The 17,432-nt window shown below is 45.0% G+C and overlaps 1 protein-coding gene across 1 annotated transcript in view; it reads right to left on the minus strand.

Annotated features, from left to right (window-relative positions):
• The window catches only part of DMBT1 (deleted in malignant brain tumors 1), an 84,800-nt gene that overhangs the window by 38,147 nt on the left and 29,221 nt on the right, over nt 1–17,432 (minus strand). The window contains 9 exon segments of the mRNA XM_065638984.1: nt 822–1,137; nt 1,570–1,611; nt 2,099–2,410; nt 3,402–3,713; nt 4,802–5,230; nt 6,275–6,586; nt 14,551–14,822; nt 15,960–16,348; nt 16,746–16,918. Of these exon segments, the coding sequence (XP_065495056.1) occupies nt 822–1,137; nt 1,570–1,611; nt 2,099–2,410; nt 3,402–3,713; nt 4,802–5,230; nt 6,275–6,586; nt 14,551–14,822; nt 15,960–16,348; nt 16,746–16,918 (2,557 nt within the window).

The raw sequence follows: 17,432 nt of genomic DNA on the forward strand, positions 1-17,432 counted from the left end.
GCAGCGAGAGAGCAATGGGAGTGCAGAGAGCAGATGTACCTGCCCAGGGACATGCTGGGGGATCTGTGGGAGCTGCCTGGGGGCAGAGGTGCTTGAGGCATGGGGACGTTTACAGAAAAACCCTTCGTATGGCTTGAGTCTTCCCCATCCCCTGAGGGAGACCAGCCGTGCACCCGGGAGACGTCACAGGCAGAGGGGAGCAGCAGCCTGTGCTGGGCAGACACAGGACAGCCCGACCCCTCTCCTCTCTCGGGCTTAGTGTGAGACTGGGAACATGCTGGGTGGGCATGAATTACCTGGTGTGTATGGCCATTCAGCAGGAGGGGTTGAATGTGGAGCTGCAATGAAAAAGAGGGAGTGCATGAAACGCAGTGAATGTAGCAGGCTTGTGGCAATGGAGATAGCTATGGACATGGAGAGGGAGATAGACATAGCAATGGCAAAGGACATGGAAAAGCAAGGCTGGAGTACTAATGGTGACGAAAGCATGGAGCTCTCTCCTGCCATCCCCCACCCAGACCCAAACTGGATGTGCCCCCAGGGCTGGCCCATCCTCCCCACACCACAATGCCGCAATCCTGCTCTTCACCACCACAGCAAGTACCTATACCTGCAAGCATGGAGAGCCTGCTGTGCTCTCTGTGTGAAAAGTGGTGGCTTCTGTGTGACACGTGCTCCCAGCACAAGGCAGCAGAAGATGCCAACCTCACTGCTCCGCCCCAGCACTACCAAAGGAGGGAAGCATGGCTGCTTCGAAGGCACGGCACCCAAATACGCCCAGTGGGACCACTGGGAAAGCCAGTGTGTCCTCTGCTGCCCGCACACCTGCACAGATGACGCTGGCATCCTCTCCGTGCCCGCAGTTGTGCACACCCCAGCCCCTGTGCCTGCACATCTGGAGGGAGGGCTCGTCCCCGCCGCACTGCACGTCGTCCAGGAAGATGGGTCCGGAGCCGGGGCCGAAGCGCGCGCTGCCCGGGGCGTCCATGGGCTGGCCACAGCCCAGCTGCTGGCACACCACCCGGGCTTCGCTCAGGTCCCACAAGTCATCGCACACCGTCCCCCAGCTGCTGTCCCTGTACAGCTCCACGCGTCCCTCGCAGCCGTTCCTGCCACCGGAGAGCCGCAGGCTGGTGCCTGTGGGAAGACACATGGAGCTGGGTCAGGGTCTCTCCAGCACAGCACCCATGGTCCCCACTCCCTGTCCATTTTTGAGATTTGGCCACAGTGACCATGAGCTGGGGTGGGGTAGACCCACAGAGACCAGGGGAGGGCAGCGAGAGAGCAATGGGAGTGCAGAGAGCAGATGTACCTGCCCAGGGACATGCTGGGGGATCTGTGGGAGCTGCCTGGGGGCAGAGGTGCTTGAGGCATGGGGACGTTTACAGAAAAACCCTTCGTATGGCTTGAGTCTTCCCCATCCCCTGAGGGAGACCAGCCGTGCACCCGGGAGACGTCACAGGCAGAGGGGAGCAGCAGCCTGTGCTGGGCAGACACAGGACAGCCCGACCCCTCTCCTCTCTCGGGCTTAGTGTGAGACTGGGAACATGCTGGGTGGGCATGAATTACCTGGTGTGTATGGCCATTCAGCAGGAGGGGTTGAATGTGGAGCTGCAATGAAAAAGAGGGAGTGCATGAAACGCAGTGAATGTAGCAGGCTTGTGGCAATGGAGATAGCTATGGACATGGAGAGGGAGATAGACATAGCAATGGCAAAGGACATGGAAAAGCAAGGCTGGAGTACTAATGGTGACGAAAGCATGGAGCTCTCTCCTGCCATCCCCCACCCAGACCCAAACTGGATGTGCCCCCAGGGCTGGCCCATCCTCCCCACACCACAATGCCGCAATCCTGCTCTTCACCACCACAGCAAGTACCTATACCTGCAAGCATGGAGAGCCTGCTGTGCTCTCTGTGTGAAAAGTGGTGGCTTCTGTGTGACACGTGCTCCCAGCACAAGGCAGCAGAAGATGCCAACCTCACTGCTCCGCCCCAGCACTACCAAAGGAGGGAAGCATGGCTGCTTCGAAGGCACGGCACCCAAATACGCCCAGTGGGACCACTGGGAAAGCCAGTGTGTCCTCTGCTGCCCGCACACCTGCACAGATGACGCTGGCATCCTCTCCGTGCCCGCAGTTGTGCACACCCCAGCCCCTGTGCCTGCACATCTGGAGGGAGGGCTCGTCCCCGCCGCACTGCACGTCGTCCAGGAAGATGGGTCCGGAGCCGGGGCCGAAGCGCGCGCTGCCCGGGGCGTCCATGGGCTGGCCACAGCCCAGCTGCTGGCACACCACCCGGGCTTCGCTCAGGTCCCACAAGTCATCGCACACCGTCCCCCAGCTGCTGTCCCTGTACAGCTCCACGCGTCCCTCGCAGCCGTTCCTGCCACCGGAGAGCCGCAGGCTGGTGCCTGTGGGGAGACATGGAGCTGGGTCAGGGTCCCTCCAGCACAGCACCCATGGTCCTCACTCCCTGTCCATTTTGGAGATTTGTTCTCAAGGACCGTAAGGTGGGGAGGTACAGACCCATAGGGACCAGTGGAAGGCAGTGCGTGAGCAATGACCTTGGGAGTGCAGAGAGCAGATGCTCCTGCCCAGGGACATGCTGGGGGATCTGTGGGAGCTGCCTGGGGACAGCGGTGCTTGAGGCATGGGGGCTTTTGCAGAAAAACCCTTTGTACAGCTGGAGTGTTGCCCATCCCCTGAGGGATAACAACCATGCACCCTAGGGATGTGATGGGCAGAGGGGAGCAGCAGCCTGTGCTGGGCAAACACGGGACAGCCCGGCCCCCCTCCTCTCCTCTTGTGCCGTACTGAGGCTCAATGCAAAGCTGGGAACAAGCTGGGAGGGCATGAATTACCTGGCGTGTATGGCCATTCAGCAGGAGGGGTTGAATGTGGATCTGCAAGGAAGACAAGGGAGTGAATGGAAGGGAAGCAAATATAGCAGGCTTGGAGCAATTGAGATGGCAATGTATGCAGAGACAGCCATGGTAATGGCCATGGCAAAGGACAAGGACATGGACATGGAAAAGCAAGGCTAGAGTATTGATGGTTGACAACAGCATTAAGCTCTGTCTTAGCATTCTCTGTTCAGACACAAATCTGATGTGCCCCCAGTACTGCCCCATCCTCTCCATGCCATGATCCCACCATCCCGCTCTTTGCCAGTGAACAAAGAACCTACACCTATGCATGGGGAGAGCCTGCTGTACCTTCTGTGTGCAAAAATGGGGCTGTTGCATGACTTCTCCTTCCAGCCACAGGCAGCAGAAAACCCCAGCCTTGCCACTCAAGCCTGGCTCTGCCAAGGGAGGGAAGCACGGCTGCTGCCAAGGGACAGCACCCAAATGTGCTCAGTGGGACCACCAGGAAAGCCAGTGTCCTCTGCTCCCCACACACCTGCACAGATGACGCTGGCATCCTCTCCGTGCCCGCAGTTGTGCACACCCCAGCCCCTGTGCCTGCACATCTGGAGGGAGGGCTCGTCCCCGCCGCACTGCACGTCGTCCAGGAAGATGGGTCCGGAGCCGGGGCCGAAGCGCGCGCTGCCCGGGGCGTCCATGGGCTGGCCACAGCCCAGCTGCTGGCACACCACCCGGGCTTCGCTCAGGTCCCAGAAGTCGTCACACACCGTCCCCCAGCTGCTGTCCCTGTACAGCTCCACGCGTCCCTCGCAGCCGTTCCTGCCACCGGAGAGCCGCAGGCTGGTGCCTGTGGGGAGACATGGAGCTACATCAGGGTCCCCCCAGCACAGCACCCATGGTCCCCACTCCCTGTTCCCCTGGATAGGTCACAGACAGAGGGGAGCAGCAGCCTGTGCCGGGCAGATTCAGTCCAGCCCATCCCGCCTCCTCTCCTGTTGTGCTAGGCTGGGGCTCATTGCAAGGCTGGGAACAAGCTTTTTGGGCATGAATTTCGTGTTGCGTATGGCCATTCAGCAGGAGGGGCTGAATGTGAAGCAGCAAGAAAGAAGAGTGAGTAAATGAAAGTGCAGCAAATGCAGCAGGTTTGTGGCAATGGACATGGATGTCAACATGGAAATGGAAAAACAAGGCTGGAGAGCTAATGGGTGATGAGAATGCACAGCACCCACGGTGCCCAGATGGGCCCCTGCCGCAGGGAACCTGCATGATTGCTGCGTGGCCAGGGATGGGTCTGGTGGGCAAGAATTACCTGCTGAATCCATCCAGTCTGTGGTGGTCTCGAGAGCTACGGATGCAAGTAAAAATCTAGTGTCAATGAAAAAGGCTCCGTGGACAGTCAGCACATGTCATGTACCCTGTAGTAGCCCATCTTCAAGGAATCCTTGTCCTGTGGCGCTTATGCGGAGGTTTTTCATTCACTTGAAATGACCATTATCACTTTTTTGTTTCACACAGCCTTGTGTTCCCTAGACAGGAACCTCAGGCCCATAGAGGTCTAACCTGCATTACAAAACATTTCATGCAGCAGGTCTCTCTATTCCAGTTATATCCCAAATCCCAGAGCATGTCTAGGAAATACCTACGGTACTATGCATGCAGAAACTGCAGGGGCAAAGGCAGAATGATCCCTTGTCACAGTCCCCGCAGCTGCAGTGAGAGGAAATCCCCCCCTGAACAGTTTCCTTCACCAGGAATGGCTACAGAGGTCCTGGCCCCAAGCCTCAGCCTCCCCAGTTTACCAGCTCTTCTCCATGCTCTGCTTGCATCCTCTCTGTGGACTTGGGTGTCAGGAGTAGCCTAACTGGAGTGACCCAGGGATGGGAGAATCCGTCCAGTGCACTAAGGAGATCAGTGAGTGACAGTGGACAGGGTTACCTGCTGCGCTGGTCCCTGCTGTGGTTGTCGTCTCTGCTAGGGTGGACATCTTCAGCAGGGTGGTCTGTGGTGGTGTGCTGGATGTCTCTGCTAGGGTGGACATCTCCACTGTGGTGGTCAGTGGTGGTGCGCTGGACATCTCTGCTGGGGTGGACATCTCCACTGTGGTGGTCAGTGGTGGTGTGCTGGACATCTCTGCTGGGGTGGACATCTCCACTGTGGTGGCTGGTGGTGGTGCGCTGGACGTCTCTGCTAGGGTGGACGTCTCCACGGTGGTGGTCAGTGGTGCTGTGGTGGTTGTCTCTTCAGGAGAGGTCGTTAGTGCTGCAGTGGTTGAGTCCTCTGTAGAGGTCGTCTCTGCTGTGAAGGTTGTCTCCAGTGTTGAGCCTGTTTGCCCTGTGGAGATTGGCAGTGCTGTAGTGGTCTCCCCTATGAATGTGGAAGAAAAACATCACCCACATGAGGATCAGCTTGTGCAATGGGTACATCTGTGTGTTAACTATGATTATGGATCAGACCAGCGTGAATATGGCCATCTTGAATATGGCCAGTCTGTTGTAGCCACTGGAGCTACAAATGCAAGCAAGAAATAAATGGCACCTAAACAGACATCAAACATAGCACACATATGGTAATAGAGGTATCGGAGCAAGTTTTGTTATCACCAGTGATTTCTCGGTTCATAATGATTTGTTGTTATTACAGGAGAAAATAACCTACAAATGAATTACCTTTTCTTAAAAAGTAAGGGGAAAGTAAAATCAAAAAACAGCAAGATGACACAGTACTCAAAAGGGATGGATATTTGTAAAGGAAAAGAATATTGATGGACCTAAACTTGAAGAAAACTTGAAAAATACAGAAACAATGCAAAGTGAGCTGTCAGCTATGGCAGTTTGGGTTGTGACTGTGAAATTTTTATTGCCCGTAATGAATGCATTAAGGCTTGTGACGAGTGTCACATAGCCTCATCCCTCCCTGATGAACATTGCCTACCAGACATAGCTTTGCCTCTAATTTCAACTTGTTTCCTTATTCTTCTTGTCACTGTGGGGTGATTAGACGGGAACAAAAGTTTTGCATATTGCAATGCATCTCTGATCCTTGGGTTTTTTAATTGCTTTGCATGGAGCGAGTGAGGACAATTTGTATATTTAGTGAGAAAGTCATGAGTCTGTGCTGGCTCTGCAGGGTCAGTGGAGTGAAAAGACAGGATTGCTGGAAGATTAGATGCTGCTTCCTGAGAACAGGCCTTTTCAGAGGGTGCACGACCTTCCACAGATAGAAAATTCTTCATAATGAAATAGAAAGATTATACATGCACATATGTTATATCTGGTATATCTTTCTATCACATTTCTTGAATGAATGAAATGTTATCTCAGAAGAATGTCTGCATACCCCTACGCTGACACATGTAAATTGAGTGCAATTTATCGCAAAATTATTTAGAAAATAAAAATGTGACAGCACCTGAACAGACAACACCAGCGTCTTCATAGTGGGCACAGTTGTGCATCCTCCATCCCTGGTGAGCACAATGTTCCAAGGAGACCTCCATTCCATTGCAGTTGACATTGTCTAGCAGGATGTCGCCCGAGCCTTGGCCAAAGTAAGCACTTCCAAGAGCTGCGATGGCCTGGCCACATCCCAGCTGCCTGCACACAACCTGGGCATCGTAAAGGTCCCAGGAATCATCACAAACTGTCCCCAGTCTTCCTCTGTAATAGACCTCAACGCGACCTTCACATCTGTGCCTTCCATTCACCAGCTGGAGATAAGTCTCTTTGGGAGAGAGGGAATTGAGAACAAACACAGTTGAACAAATAAGCTAGAACTGACCTTAAGAAGGCATCTATTCAGTCCTCTTACCCCATCAATCCTAGTAGGTTCTTGCCTGGCCTAATATTAAATGTCTGTGAGGACAGAAGTGATTACACACCTTTTTTCTTCCTCTCTTCCAGATCTCAAAATCAGCTGCATGTATTTCATGCAAGATTTCTACAGAAAATTTAGATGGCAGGCTAAGCACAAACTATTTCATCAAGAAAGGAAATTCTTTAAAAATAAGAAAAGCATAACAAGAAAGGTGAATATGGTTGAATATGTTCCTGCTCAAGCCAGGGGCTTGGACTAGATGACCTCTGAAGGTCCCTTCTGACCCGAACTTTTCTATGATGATTCTATGAAAGCAAAGGAGAGAAAACGCATTTCAGTATCTGAATGAAATCTAAGTAAAACTGTATTAAGAAAACAGCACTAATTTTTTTTCACTTTGTTAGCAGGAAGAAAAGGACATGTTTGAAGAACGTATTTCATATTTATGTATTTCTTTTATTCATTGTCAATTTTTTCTTATGTTAAAGAACAAGGAGATGTAGTTATTTATATTGAATCCTACTGTACTTTAGAACGTACAGCACAGCTTTCCTGCCCTCAACCTGTGTGTCTTATCAAAAATACATACGCGTAGCAATTCTATGTGATGTACAAAGCCTCTTGTGACCTGGGTGCAGGAGGAGAAGCAGAATGGTGGCTCGAGCAGATCACTGAGGCTTCGGGGACACATCAAGATGCAGCCTGGACAGCCAAGGTTTAGGTTTCCTAAACCTAAACCTCATGGGGCTGCAACAGTGCTGCCATACCAAAATTACCAGGCGGGCAAACTGTAATTCATGAGATATTATGCATTACTGAAAGACAAGAAGTAGTGCTTAAAATTATGTCAGAATCAGGACAAATAAATCCTTCAGAAAAACTACAGAAATCTAGAGAAAACAATAGCTATTCTTTATTTTTCTCCTTGGTTTATTCAATTTAACTAGAATTTCTCTTCTTCCTCTAAAATTTTAGGAAAATTTCAAGGACCTAGAATCCACACATCAACCAAATCCTGGAATTTTTAAGAGTTATTTTAGTGGAAGAATTCCACTGAGTATTCAACAGAATGGACAATGCTTTCAGCAGGATTATAAAAAATTCAATAGAAATCCACTGGCTTTATTTCTTTTATGCCTGTAAAGTGTTATTAGAGTTTGAAATAAAAAAATACCTCATAATTTATCATGTATACATCTGATTACTTCATTCATTCAGGTAAAGCTCGTCTGCCTACCAGTTTGAGCTAGCTTGTTTAGACATTCTGCAGTGAACAGTATGAAAAAACTGATTTTAGAGATCCTTTTTTTTATGAAGAAGTTTACTGAAGACTTTGCCACTAAGTGAGCAAATAAATGTTGTGACTTAAGACCTGTAGTATTTACACTTTGGAAATTGAAACATGCACACTGCACTTGTTATACTTTGCCTCTCTGCCAAATACATGTTTAGCTTGTTATTAAACACTGAGTCACCCAAAGCAAAACAAATCTAAGAAGTTAACATCTCTGGATTTTTTCACCCTGTCTGATTTTTGTTGTTAGACTAGAACAGTCAAGACAGTGTCCAAATTAAATTTGTCCCTATCTGTATGCATTTAACTGCCAGGGAGAAGATACAAAAATGCCCCTTGACTTGTATCTTATTTGTTTCTTCAAATATCTATTTGGACATTTTTGAACCATACTCATAGGATTTTTGGGAAGTGAAACAGCAAACCTGGCAAAAAGTCAGAATGGGATTAGGAAATGAAAGCTGATCTAAACCAGTTTTATTTGCTTTCATTCAGGGTCTGTCATCCCTGTGAGAGCGTAACCATCAGCTGCACATGTAACTGGGTAGGTTGCATCCTGCCTCACACTTTAAAGGTGTCAAAAAGCCAAAAGCCTGTGAAGATACAAATACAGCACTTGCTCTGAGCCAGGAAACAGAGGCAAGGATGGGGAATGGAGCCAAGAGCAGAGAGAAGAACTGGAGCAGCAAGAGTGAGACGGCTTGTCACCAGGCAAGCAGAGGACAGATGAAGAAAACTGGTTGAGGTGGATGATGGCAAGATAAATCCTCACAATCGTGCTTAAATAACTCATTAAAAATAATTGGCAATTGTTCTCGGATATACATAGAATGATTCAGCTCAAAGTCACCTAAGTCACTGAGGAGATAGAAAATAATGATGTAACGAAAATGTCAATGACCAAAAAAATTTGAAGTAAATGCATTCTATGTCTTTAATTATTTTTAAATGTCCCTCAATTATCCACAGTGCTAGAATATGAAAACCAACTTCTTGTTATATTTCATTAAATTAACAAAAATCAAATAATACAAGCAATATTAAAAATATAGCATGTATGCGTGCATATACTCTGGAATAAACATATATTTAAAAAAAAAAATTTTTCCATAGTTCTTAGATCAAATTTCTGGAACTGGAAGATTGACTCATTCATAACATACTCACAGACACAGGTATCATAATGATACAAGGCACTAAGACAAGCATTACCGTGTGGTAGCAGAATGAACTCCACAAAATGGTTTAAATAATTCTTATTCACTATGATGATTAGTTAATAATTTTAGTAGAAAAAACCCTGTGCTATCTCTTTCATCCAGTTTCCCCTTTAATCTTTTGCCCAAACCGATACCAGCATGAATATGATTTCTATTCAAGGAATCAACAGAAAGAACCCCAAGCAGTCTTTTATATGTATTTTTATATGCCCTGGGACAAGTCTAAGTGCTTTACCTGATTTGACCTCCAGAACTGCTGGACCTAACAAGAGTAGCCATGTCAAAATCATAGTGGTACCCATCTCATCCAGTGCTGCTGATAGAAAGGACCGTCAGAATATATAGTCTCTATTTCTGAAGGGGAGTGGCTCTATATGTTTCTCTTTCTACAGGAGAATAAACCAACCGCAGTCCTATGATCCGAAAGAAAAATATGTTTGATTTGTTATTCAAGATTTTGTAACTTCCTGGGTTTTGCAGAAAGATTATATCCCAAGAGTATAATTTTCCGTTGCCTGGAAGGAAATATTTATGCCACTATAGGTTTCACAATCATCTTATTGCACAAAGCAAATGAGCGCCTATGCAAAGATACCTTTTCATTCTGGCTGATGAATCTCAGCATTTTTCTTTTATGGGAAGATTCCCTGGCAGGTCTGGGGAAGGTAGTGGAATATTGAAATGTAAACAGATTTCCTCCAATGAAGTAATAAAAGAGCTTAATAACTTGGTTCCAGCTAGTGAGGTAAGTCTCCCTGGGGAGCCAAGAATTCCTTACAGCTTTAGCATATTTCAAATAAAATGAGATAAGACCCGGTGGCCCTATTCAAGCATGACCGGTGGGTCTCTGAACATAACCCACCAGAACTGTGGTTGTTGCTGAATGCAACGTGACGATACCTGAGAGATGCTTAATCAAGACAATTGCATCCCATCAAATTTGCCAGCTTCACCACGACATCAATACCTTTGCTGTCAGCAGCAGAGCCAACAACAAGAAGGTTAAGGCAGAAGGTGATGCAGTCACTTGGTGGATGTAGGAGCCACTGGAGATGAGAGGAAAGAAGAGGAGGCAATCAGTGGTCCTGGGCGGAGCTACTAGTCCAGGACCTTGTGGAAAAGGAGTTGGAGTGTCAGCAAGAGGAGCTGACTTGAGAGAGGTGTGAAATATTGCTTGCCACTTTCCTTGCTGAGAGCCACAGCTGTAAGTGCAGAGGAGCTCATACCGTAGCGTGCAAGTGATAACTTTGCCTCAACACATGGGTAATTTGCTCCAGATAATTAAGGAGACTGAGCAAAATCTTATAAACAAATGACTGTGAGACATCTGAAGAACCCTGCAGCTGAAGTCAACACCTCCAGCCGCAGTAAGACCCTTTTGATACTTCCACGTTCAAGTCCAAACTCTGTTCACTGAGAGACTCTTATATTGCAAAAAAGTGCCAGGAGAATCAGGGTCAGCTGATAACTTTTTGTGAAAACTGTGCAGAAAAATTGGTGGATTTTATGCATAGTTAAGTAAATTCCATAGGCTGCAACTTAACTTTATTCTAAAATTTCCTTTGATCCTTTGAACCATGAAATGAAAACAGGTTCAGATTTGTATTAAGAATCTTTCTTGACATATTCCTTGTTTAATTTTGCATAGTGACAATTACAGCCATGTCATTCTTTGAAGAAGGAATCCAAAGTTTTCCTACAACATGGAATAATGCTTAATTGTCATTCATAGTTTTCTTGCCAGAGTGGTTACTTTCCTGTGTTTCTGTGTTTTAACTACTTAATGAGAAAAGGCTGACGACCATCCTAACACTGAAGAGCCAGAATATTGTTCTTCATCTGATTCAAGCCTCTACAGCCATCATGGCTTGGCTGACATCACCAGGGGTTAAAATTTGTGGCACAATAGTTGTCATATACAGATTTATTGCCTCCAGGGGTAGTCATCAAGGATGAAGACCAAGGGAAAATGACTTGAAGGTCTTTCCACAAAGGCCAACATTATTGGAATGGAAGAAGGAAAAAGTAAGAGGCCAAAGATAATGTTGGAAGCTTTGAAAGTGAACACTGAGAAGGGTAAATATGTTTCTTCTCTATACAAACAACCACATTTGCAGATGAATGAGGAAATGTACACAACACCTGGTATTCACTATTCATATTCTCCTGGTTTTGACATCTTGGCAAGAAGTAGAGAAAATCCAGTATATTTGACTGACCAATCAAACACTGCCAGCGGTGAAGCACAAGTAAGTGATGGATAGTGATTCTCCAAACTCTTGTAATAACTGAAAAGAGTGGAGAGTAAGGGAAATAGGAAAGTGACTCCCAGATGGTTCGAGTGAAAAAAAAAACCACCAACCATTTCAAACTGTCCAGGTAAATGAACAACAGCAATTGACTAATTCTTCCCTACATTCTTCACTAATTAATTCTTTACTACAAACTTCAAAGATCTGCATATTTCTAGAGATTTTGATTATCAGACAATCTCTGCAGAGTAGGAACAGGTAAATGTTATATTCCAATTAATTAATTCATGCAAATGCCATATAGCACATCTTTTCATCCTTCCCTTCGGCTAGGTAAGTCTCTTGAAGTAATAATTTCTGCTCTATACAGCTTCTTCTGGCAGCTTGAAGTGTTTCTCAGCACATTAGTCTGTGAAAGAAGCTCCACTGAACTTTGAAAACACTTTCTTTTCTACTGACTGTTGTAAGGACACTTCTGCAGACATACCTGCTTTTGTGAAGTCCAAATGAAAACCATTGAAAGGACACAGAAGATTCATCAGCTTTCGTCTGTGACTATAAGGAAGTATCTAGAGTGGAATGAGGGTATCTGCAGATTTTTGGACAAAGAAACTATAGTCCATCCATGCATTAAGATGCAATGAGGCAGCTTAGTCTAATTTGCTGTGTTCCTTGACGGCCTCTTGGGCTCTGTTGCATGTGTCATGTGAAGCAGGTTGTTGAATATCAATTTGCATTTGTTTAATTGTGAGGATGCAAGTAGATCAGGGCTGTCTACCACTGAGAGTCAAATCCATTGGACTTACTGGTAGAAGCTTTCCTGAATGTGATTGGGGCAGGAGGTGGGAAGGAAGGTTCTTGGCAGAGACACCATTCACCAGGCACACATACTTTAGAGTATGACCCTTTCCTCATCACCAAATCCAGTTTTATCAAATCCTGCACTTTTATAAGACTTGTGGATCAAGGAACGTGACAGAAAACAAGAAGGATGATTCTGAGACACCAGATGCCTGCCTGGAGTCACTGGGAAAAGGCAGCTTGCATGAAGAAATGGTATAATACAAGCTGTAATGATAATCCCTGTCAGAGCTGCCCACATCCTCCTTGTCAGGACACGATGTCACCCTAGAGTACAGCTCACCTTCCTTACACATCACTGCGTTATCTCTGGCTCACCTCACACACAGTACATTATACTGTTCCCAGTGAACCTTCCTCTTTCACAGCTGGCTAGAAAACAAGAAAATATGAAGAGGTGCATTTCTCAATCAAATAACAGTGACCTTTCCACGCGTACTAAGTGGTTTCTTCCAAGCAGGATCTTTCTTTATTAATTTTTTAATTTTGATTTCGCGTGGGGGTAAGAGACAGGTCACACTTCCTTATGGCAACTTACATACATTCTCTCTTCCCCTCCCCATTACAGGTGTAGAAATGCATAAGAAGAAGAGCGTAAGCATTGCTTGGCAAAGTCATTTTGTCAGAAGCCACGTTCTCCAACCTGATGATGTGTTAGCTGGAAGTTCAGACACATACGTTGCATGTTTGCAAGTACGGAACAAAAGCATTGCTCAAAAAACATTTTCTTTCCTGCTTTTTTTAATGACACATTTACATAACAGATTTGATCATATCTGTCCTGTATACCAAAGCTTATAAATGGCCTGCAATTTCTCAGAGAAACATGTAATTGTGAAGAACCATACCCCAACAATCAGGAACGGTCTAGAGGAGCAATTCCTTATGTGCAGCCCCTGTGCCTTTTTGCTTATGGCTCATTATTGAGATATTTTTAGTGCAAAGTAACATTTTTCTTGGACTACTTTCCAGGGTAACTCATGGTGCTACACAAGTGTTTTATCTGCATATCAGCAAGGGCAAAAGACGTCAGTTCTTCTTTCTCAAGTCGCCTAAATCAGTCTTCTCACACAAACACTCAAACAGAAGCTCAACTGAGATGCTCTGAAATGTCCCGCATTGAAGATGGCAGCTCATTTGGATGCTGGGATGGAAGAATCAGCCTTTCTTTAGACTTAGGTGTATTTGGACTTGAGGATTTTAAAGTCAGACTCCTTTGTAAGTTCAGTTCATGGTAACACTGGCTGTTATCTTGACGCAGCACATTCTTCAAACAAGATCTGAATGGTGGAATAGTCAGGTAAGAGTTACCCTCTACACAGATTGCAAAACCTAATCATGAAGCAGATGGCTGGGGAAAATATCCTTCTACCTGCAAGTCTTGGGTTGCCTCTCACATTATCTGGTATGGGATGGGTTCCTGTAGTTTACGCTTCAAAAGGAATCCTCCCGCCATGAGAACAGCAGCTACCAGCACCACGATGGTCACAGCCAGAGGAACGCGGGAGCTGGCAGCAGGCGCTGGGCTCTGGGACTCCTCTTTCACCTGGATGTCAGAGGCCAGCTCTGTGCAGAAAAGAGAAAGAGAGAGGCTTATGTTTGTTTTCCCAGGCAGGTTCATCTCAAAGGCAATTAGGCAATGAGAACTTGAAGTAAAATGTTGCAATCTGGATCTGATCAGAAATCAAACTGCTTTATTTCAGATTTATTTCACAAATGGTTCTGTGGCTGTGCCAAACAAGTAAAGATTATGGCAAGAAATTAATGAGCAACTAAGAATTTGCAATGATTACACTCTTAAGACCATAAGATGCTGTTTTCTGATAGCGGAGACAGCAGCTACAGAACACTGGAAAACAACATTTCCAAGGGGACCTACTGATTGGTTGCTAAAAAATAAGAGATGTCAACAAGGCACAGACAGCTTTGAAAAATTAACATAAATCCTGCAGGGAGATGAGTAACATCTTATCCCTGTTCCCACAGAACCGAACCAATTGCCATTTGACATGTGCAGAACAAATAATGGATCTAAAGTATGGTAGAAGGCAAATAATTTGCAAACATTATAAAATAAAACTATAAAACAAAATTATAAAAATTAATTTAAAAAAAATCTCCATAAGAATTATAACAGAGTTGCAAACAGATGAGCTAAGGCATATTGCAAAGCTGGATTTTGTGTCTGAACTGACACAAACATACACACAGTAATAAACAGTTATTGAAGTTATTTAAACTTACCAACATTCCTGTTCTCAGCCTGAGCTTCCCGAAGCTGGACAGGTCCAATAACAATATTCATATTTTCCTGGGAAGAACCTGCATTCCTCTTGAACCGACTAACGCAGCCCTGATAGCAGCGGGAAGAGTAGTCAAGGTACCTGCACACCACCAGCTCACACTGCAGGTAAACTGATGGATATCGGTTAACAAATGAAAAAGCATTAAATGCAAACCGAGAAACACTGTTGTATGGTGAATAGTAAGAAGAGTAGGTGGGATCCTTAGGACACCTGGAAAGAGAGAAAATTAACAGGTTAGCTATTGTGAATAGAAACACCATTACACTATCTCTGTGCAGTATGCTTTGAGTTCAAATATAAAACTAGAAGGTTAGAGTACAAGACAAAAGGATTTTTAAAAAGTGTTTTTAGTGAGAAGAGAAATTAATAGACAAAAATAAGTGAGAACGACAGTGATTTCTACCACAATCATGTATACAGCACAGAAATTTCATAGCTCAATGAAATTTGTGTAAACACAACTGAAAAATAACCAGTGATTCTACTGGTTTCTGTGTTCCAGGTGAGGACCTGGTTTGCATTTCCAAACTGGTTTACCTGTTTGCAAAGAGGCCCCTGCAGGTTGCTGCAGAAGTAGAAAGGGCCCCTTTCTACTCTGGAAGGACAAACCTAATTCTAATAGACACCTATTTTGGGGCAATAAACATGCTCTTTAGTCCTTCGATGTTTTCAGAGTACCTTGCTTGAGTAATCACAACATCTGACAGATTTCCAGATGTTTCACAGAGCAAGTTGCTAGATTAACTTTCCTGTCAATGAATTTCACTTCCTGACAATTACTAGTCTTAGAAGTTACCTAACTTAGATCCTGGTCATTCTGGTTTAATTTAACTACCCTGCAAAAATATCACAATAATTCACCCTCCCCAGGATATTTCAAAATTGTCATTAATTATGTTTGAATCCATTGTGCTCATTTCCCTAACAAAGACCTCAAGGATTTTAAGTCCTCTCATTCTTAAGTTTATTTTATACTGCAGCAATATTCCAACACATATGAAATTTATAGATGGACATTACTGATTTTATATTTCGTAAATACATTTGCTTTTGATAGAGCCCTTGACATCCCTACATTTAATGCACCTATTTCAGAAACAAACTGAGACCACAGTTTCTACACTGCCTCCTTGAGTGAAACCTCCAGTGCTTGACTGCAACTTCTGAATGGCCTTTCTTTGGCATATATTTTATTCAGGCTTTGCCAAAAAGTCTTTCTTAGACGTCTACTTGTATTGAGAATTGCAACCAACGTACACTGACCCTAAATCACCTCTTTCGTAAATGGAGCTCTTTCAGAACTACACATAGAGATACTTCTAAAATAATTCTTTAGAAATTTCTTACCCACTTCTGATCAATTCGTAGGCCAGTGTTCTAAAATCGCTAGGATCTGGTGATGCCACACATGTGTCCACAAACAGCACCAGATTTGGGTCAGAGCTGTGAAGAGAAGCTTGAAGGAATAAATTCTGATTCAGGTCAACATAGTATGGAAAGTCGTGCACTGGCCAGATGAAAGATGAGGAATTGTAGAATGTCAGGTTCACATCGTATCTGCCATACTGGGTTTCAGTGACACTAATGATGTCATTGGCAATGTACACTACTTGTACCCAGGTGTTCTGGAGCATTTTGCAGCTGATGTGCAAGTGAAGGTCCTTTTGCCTCTTGATGATGTAACCAGAAGCAGGTACTTTTATCACATTGGAGTAGGTGATGGTTTCATTGTCAACCTATTTGACACATTAGATGAGTACACAGTTATCACATGTAGTCATGTTCACAATCTGTACCATAAACTTCTGTATTTGCCAGGTCCTAGTATTAGTCAGGAAGAACATGTCATACTCAAAAGTCCCAAACTTCCTGGATAGGTTTGTTCATTTAACTGTCTTCTGTACTTTTTTCTCTAAAGCATCCCCTTGAAACAGATACAGGGTTTACCTAAACCATAGGAAGGATAATTAGGAATGTTTAACAAATATTTGCCTCCAGAAACACATGTCGCTTTTCTGTGTTTTGAACATCTGTGGACTACAACATCCTTTGCAATTCATGACAATTTCCCAAGAGTCTATTTGATATCCATGCCCAGACTTGGAGAGCTCTCCAAAATATGTTGACACCAACCTGTCTATGTGTACCACAGCTGTTGTATGGAACACTGAATATAACTTCAGTTGATGTAATTGTTGGTCTACAGTAGGAGTCAGACAAGCTGATGTTCGACACTGAGTAGCCCTGCGACTGGAGGTAGCGTCTGTCTACAACTGCACGCATGTAGGTTGGTAAGCACACAAGGGCTAGGGAAGAAAATATGAATTATTAGTGATTTCAGGTACTTGATAATGTTTGCATATTACAACTTTGACAAATGCTATTGCTACTGCCATTTAGGGGAGAGAATTCATAAGCCAAACCACTTAGTTTTACACCTTAGACTTAGATACAAATAAGCAACAGTCTCTGACAAACTTCAGCTGACCCTAAGTTACTCTCCTACAAAAACATGTAACTTACAATAGGCTTTTACTGAGACCTTGAGCCTGTATCAGCACTCACACAAAAATGCTAGGAAGTGGGAATCTTTCCTGAATAAGAGTCCAAAAGCTATTGTGGAAGGCGTAGAGTTAAACATGCACTCTGGCTTGCAGAAACATTACTTGGGTGGGAATGGATCCTGAAACCATCTCCATGATAGTTCACTGAGTCCGTGACATGTAAAGCAATGATCGCAGGGAATGTTAGGCCTTTGATAGAGAGAGATTTCTGATGCCAAGGACCAACTGGCAACACATAGCCTCTTTAAAAGCAGTT

This window comes from Caloenas nicobarica, chromosome 7, assembly GCF_036013445.1.
Source record: "Caloenas nicobarica isolate bCalNic1 chromosome 7, bCalNic1.hap1, whole genome shotgun sequence".
Taxonomy (NCBI): domain Eukaryota; kingdom Metazoa; phylum Chordata; class Aves; order Columbiformes; family Columbidae; genus Caloenas; species Caloenas nicobarica.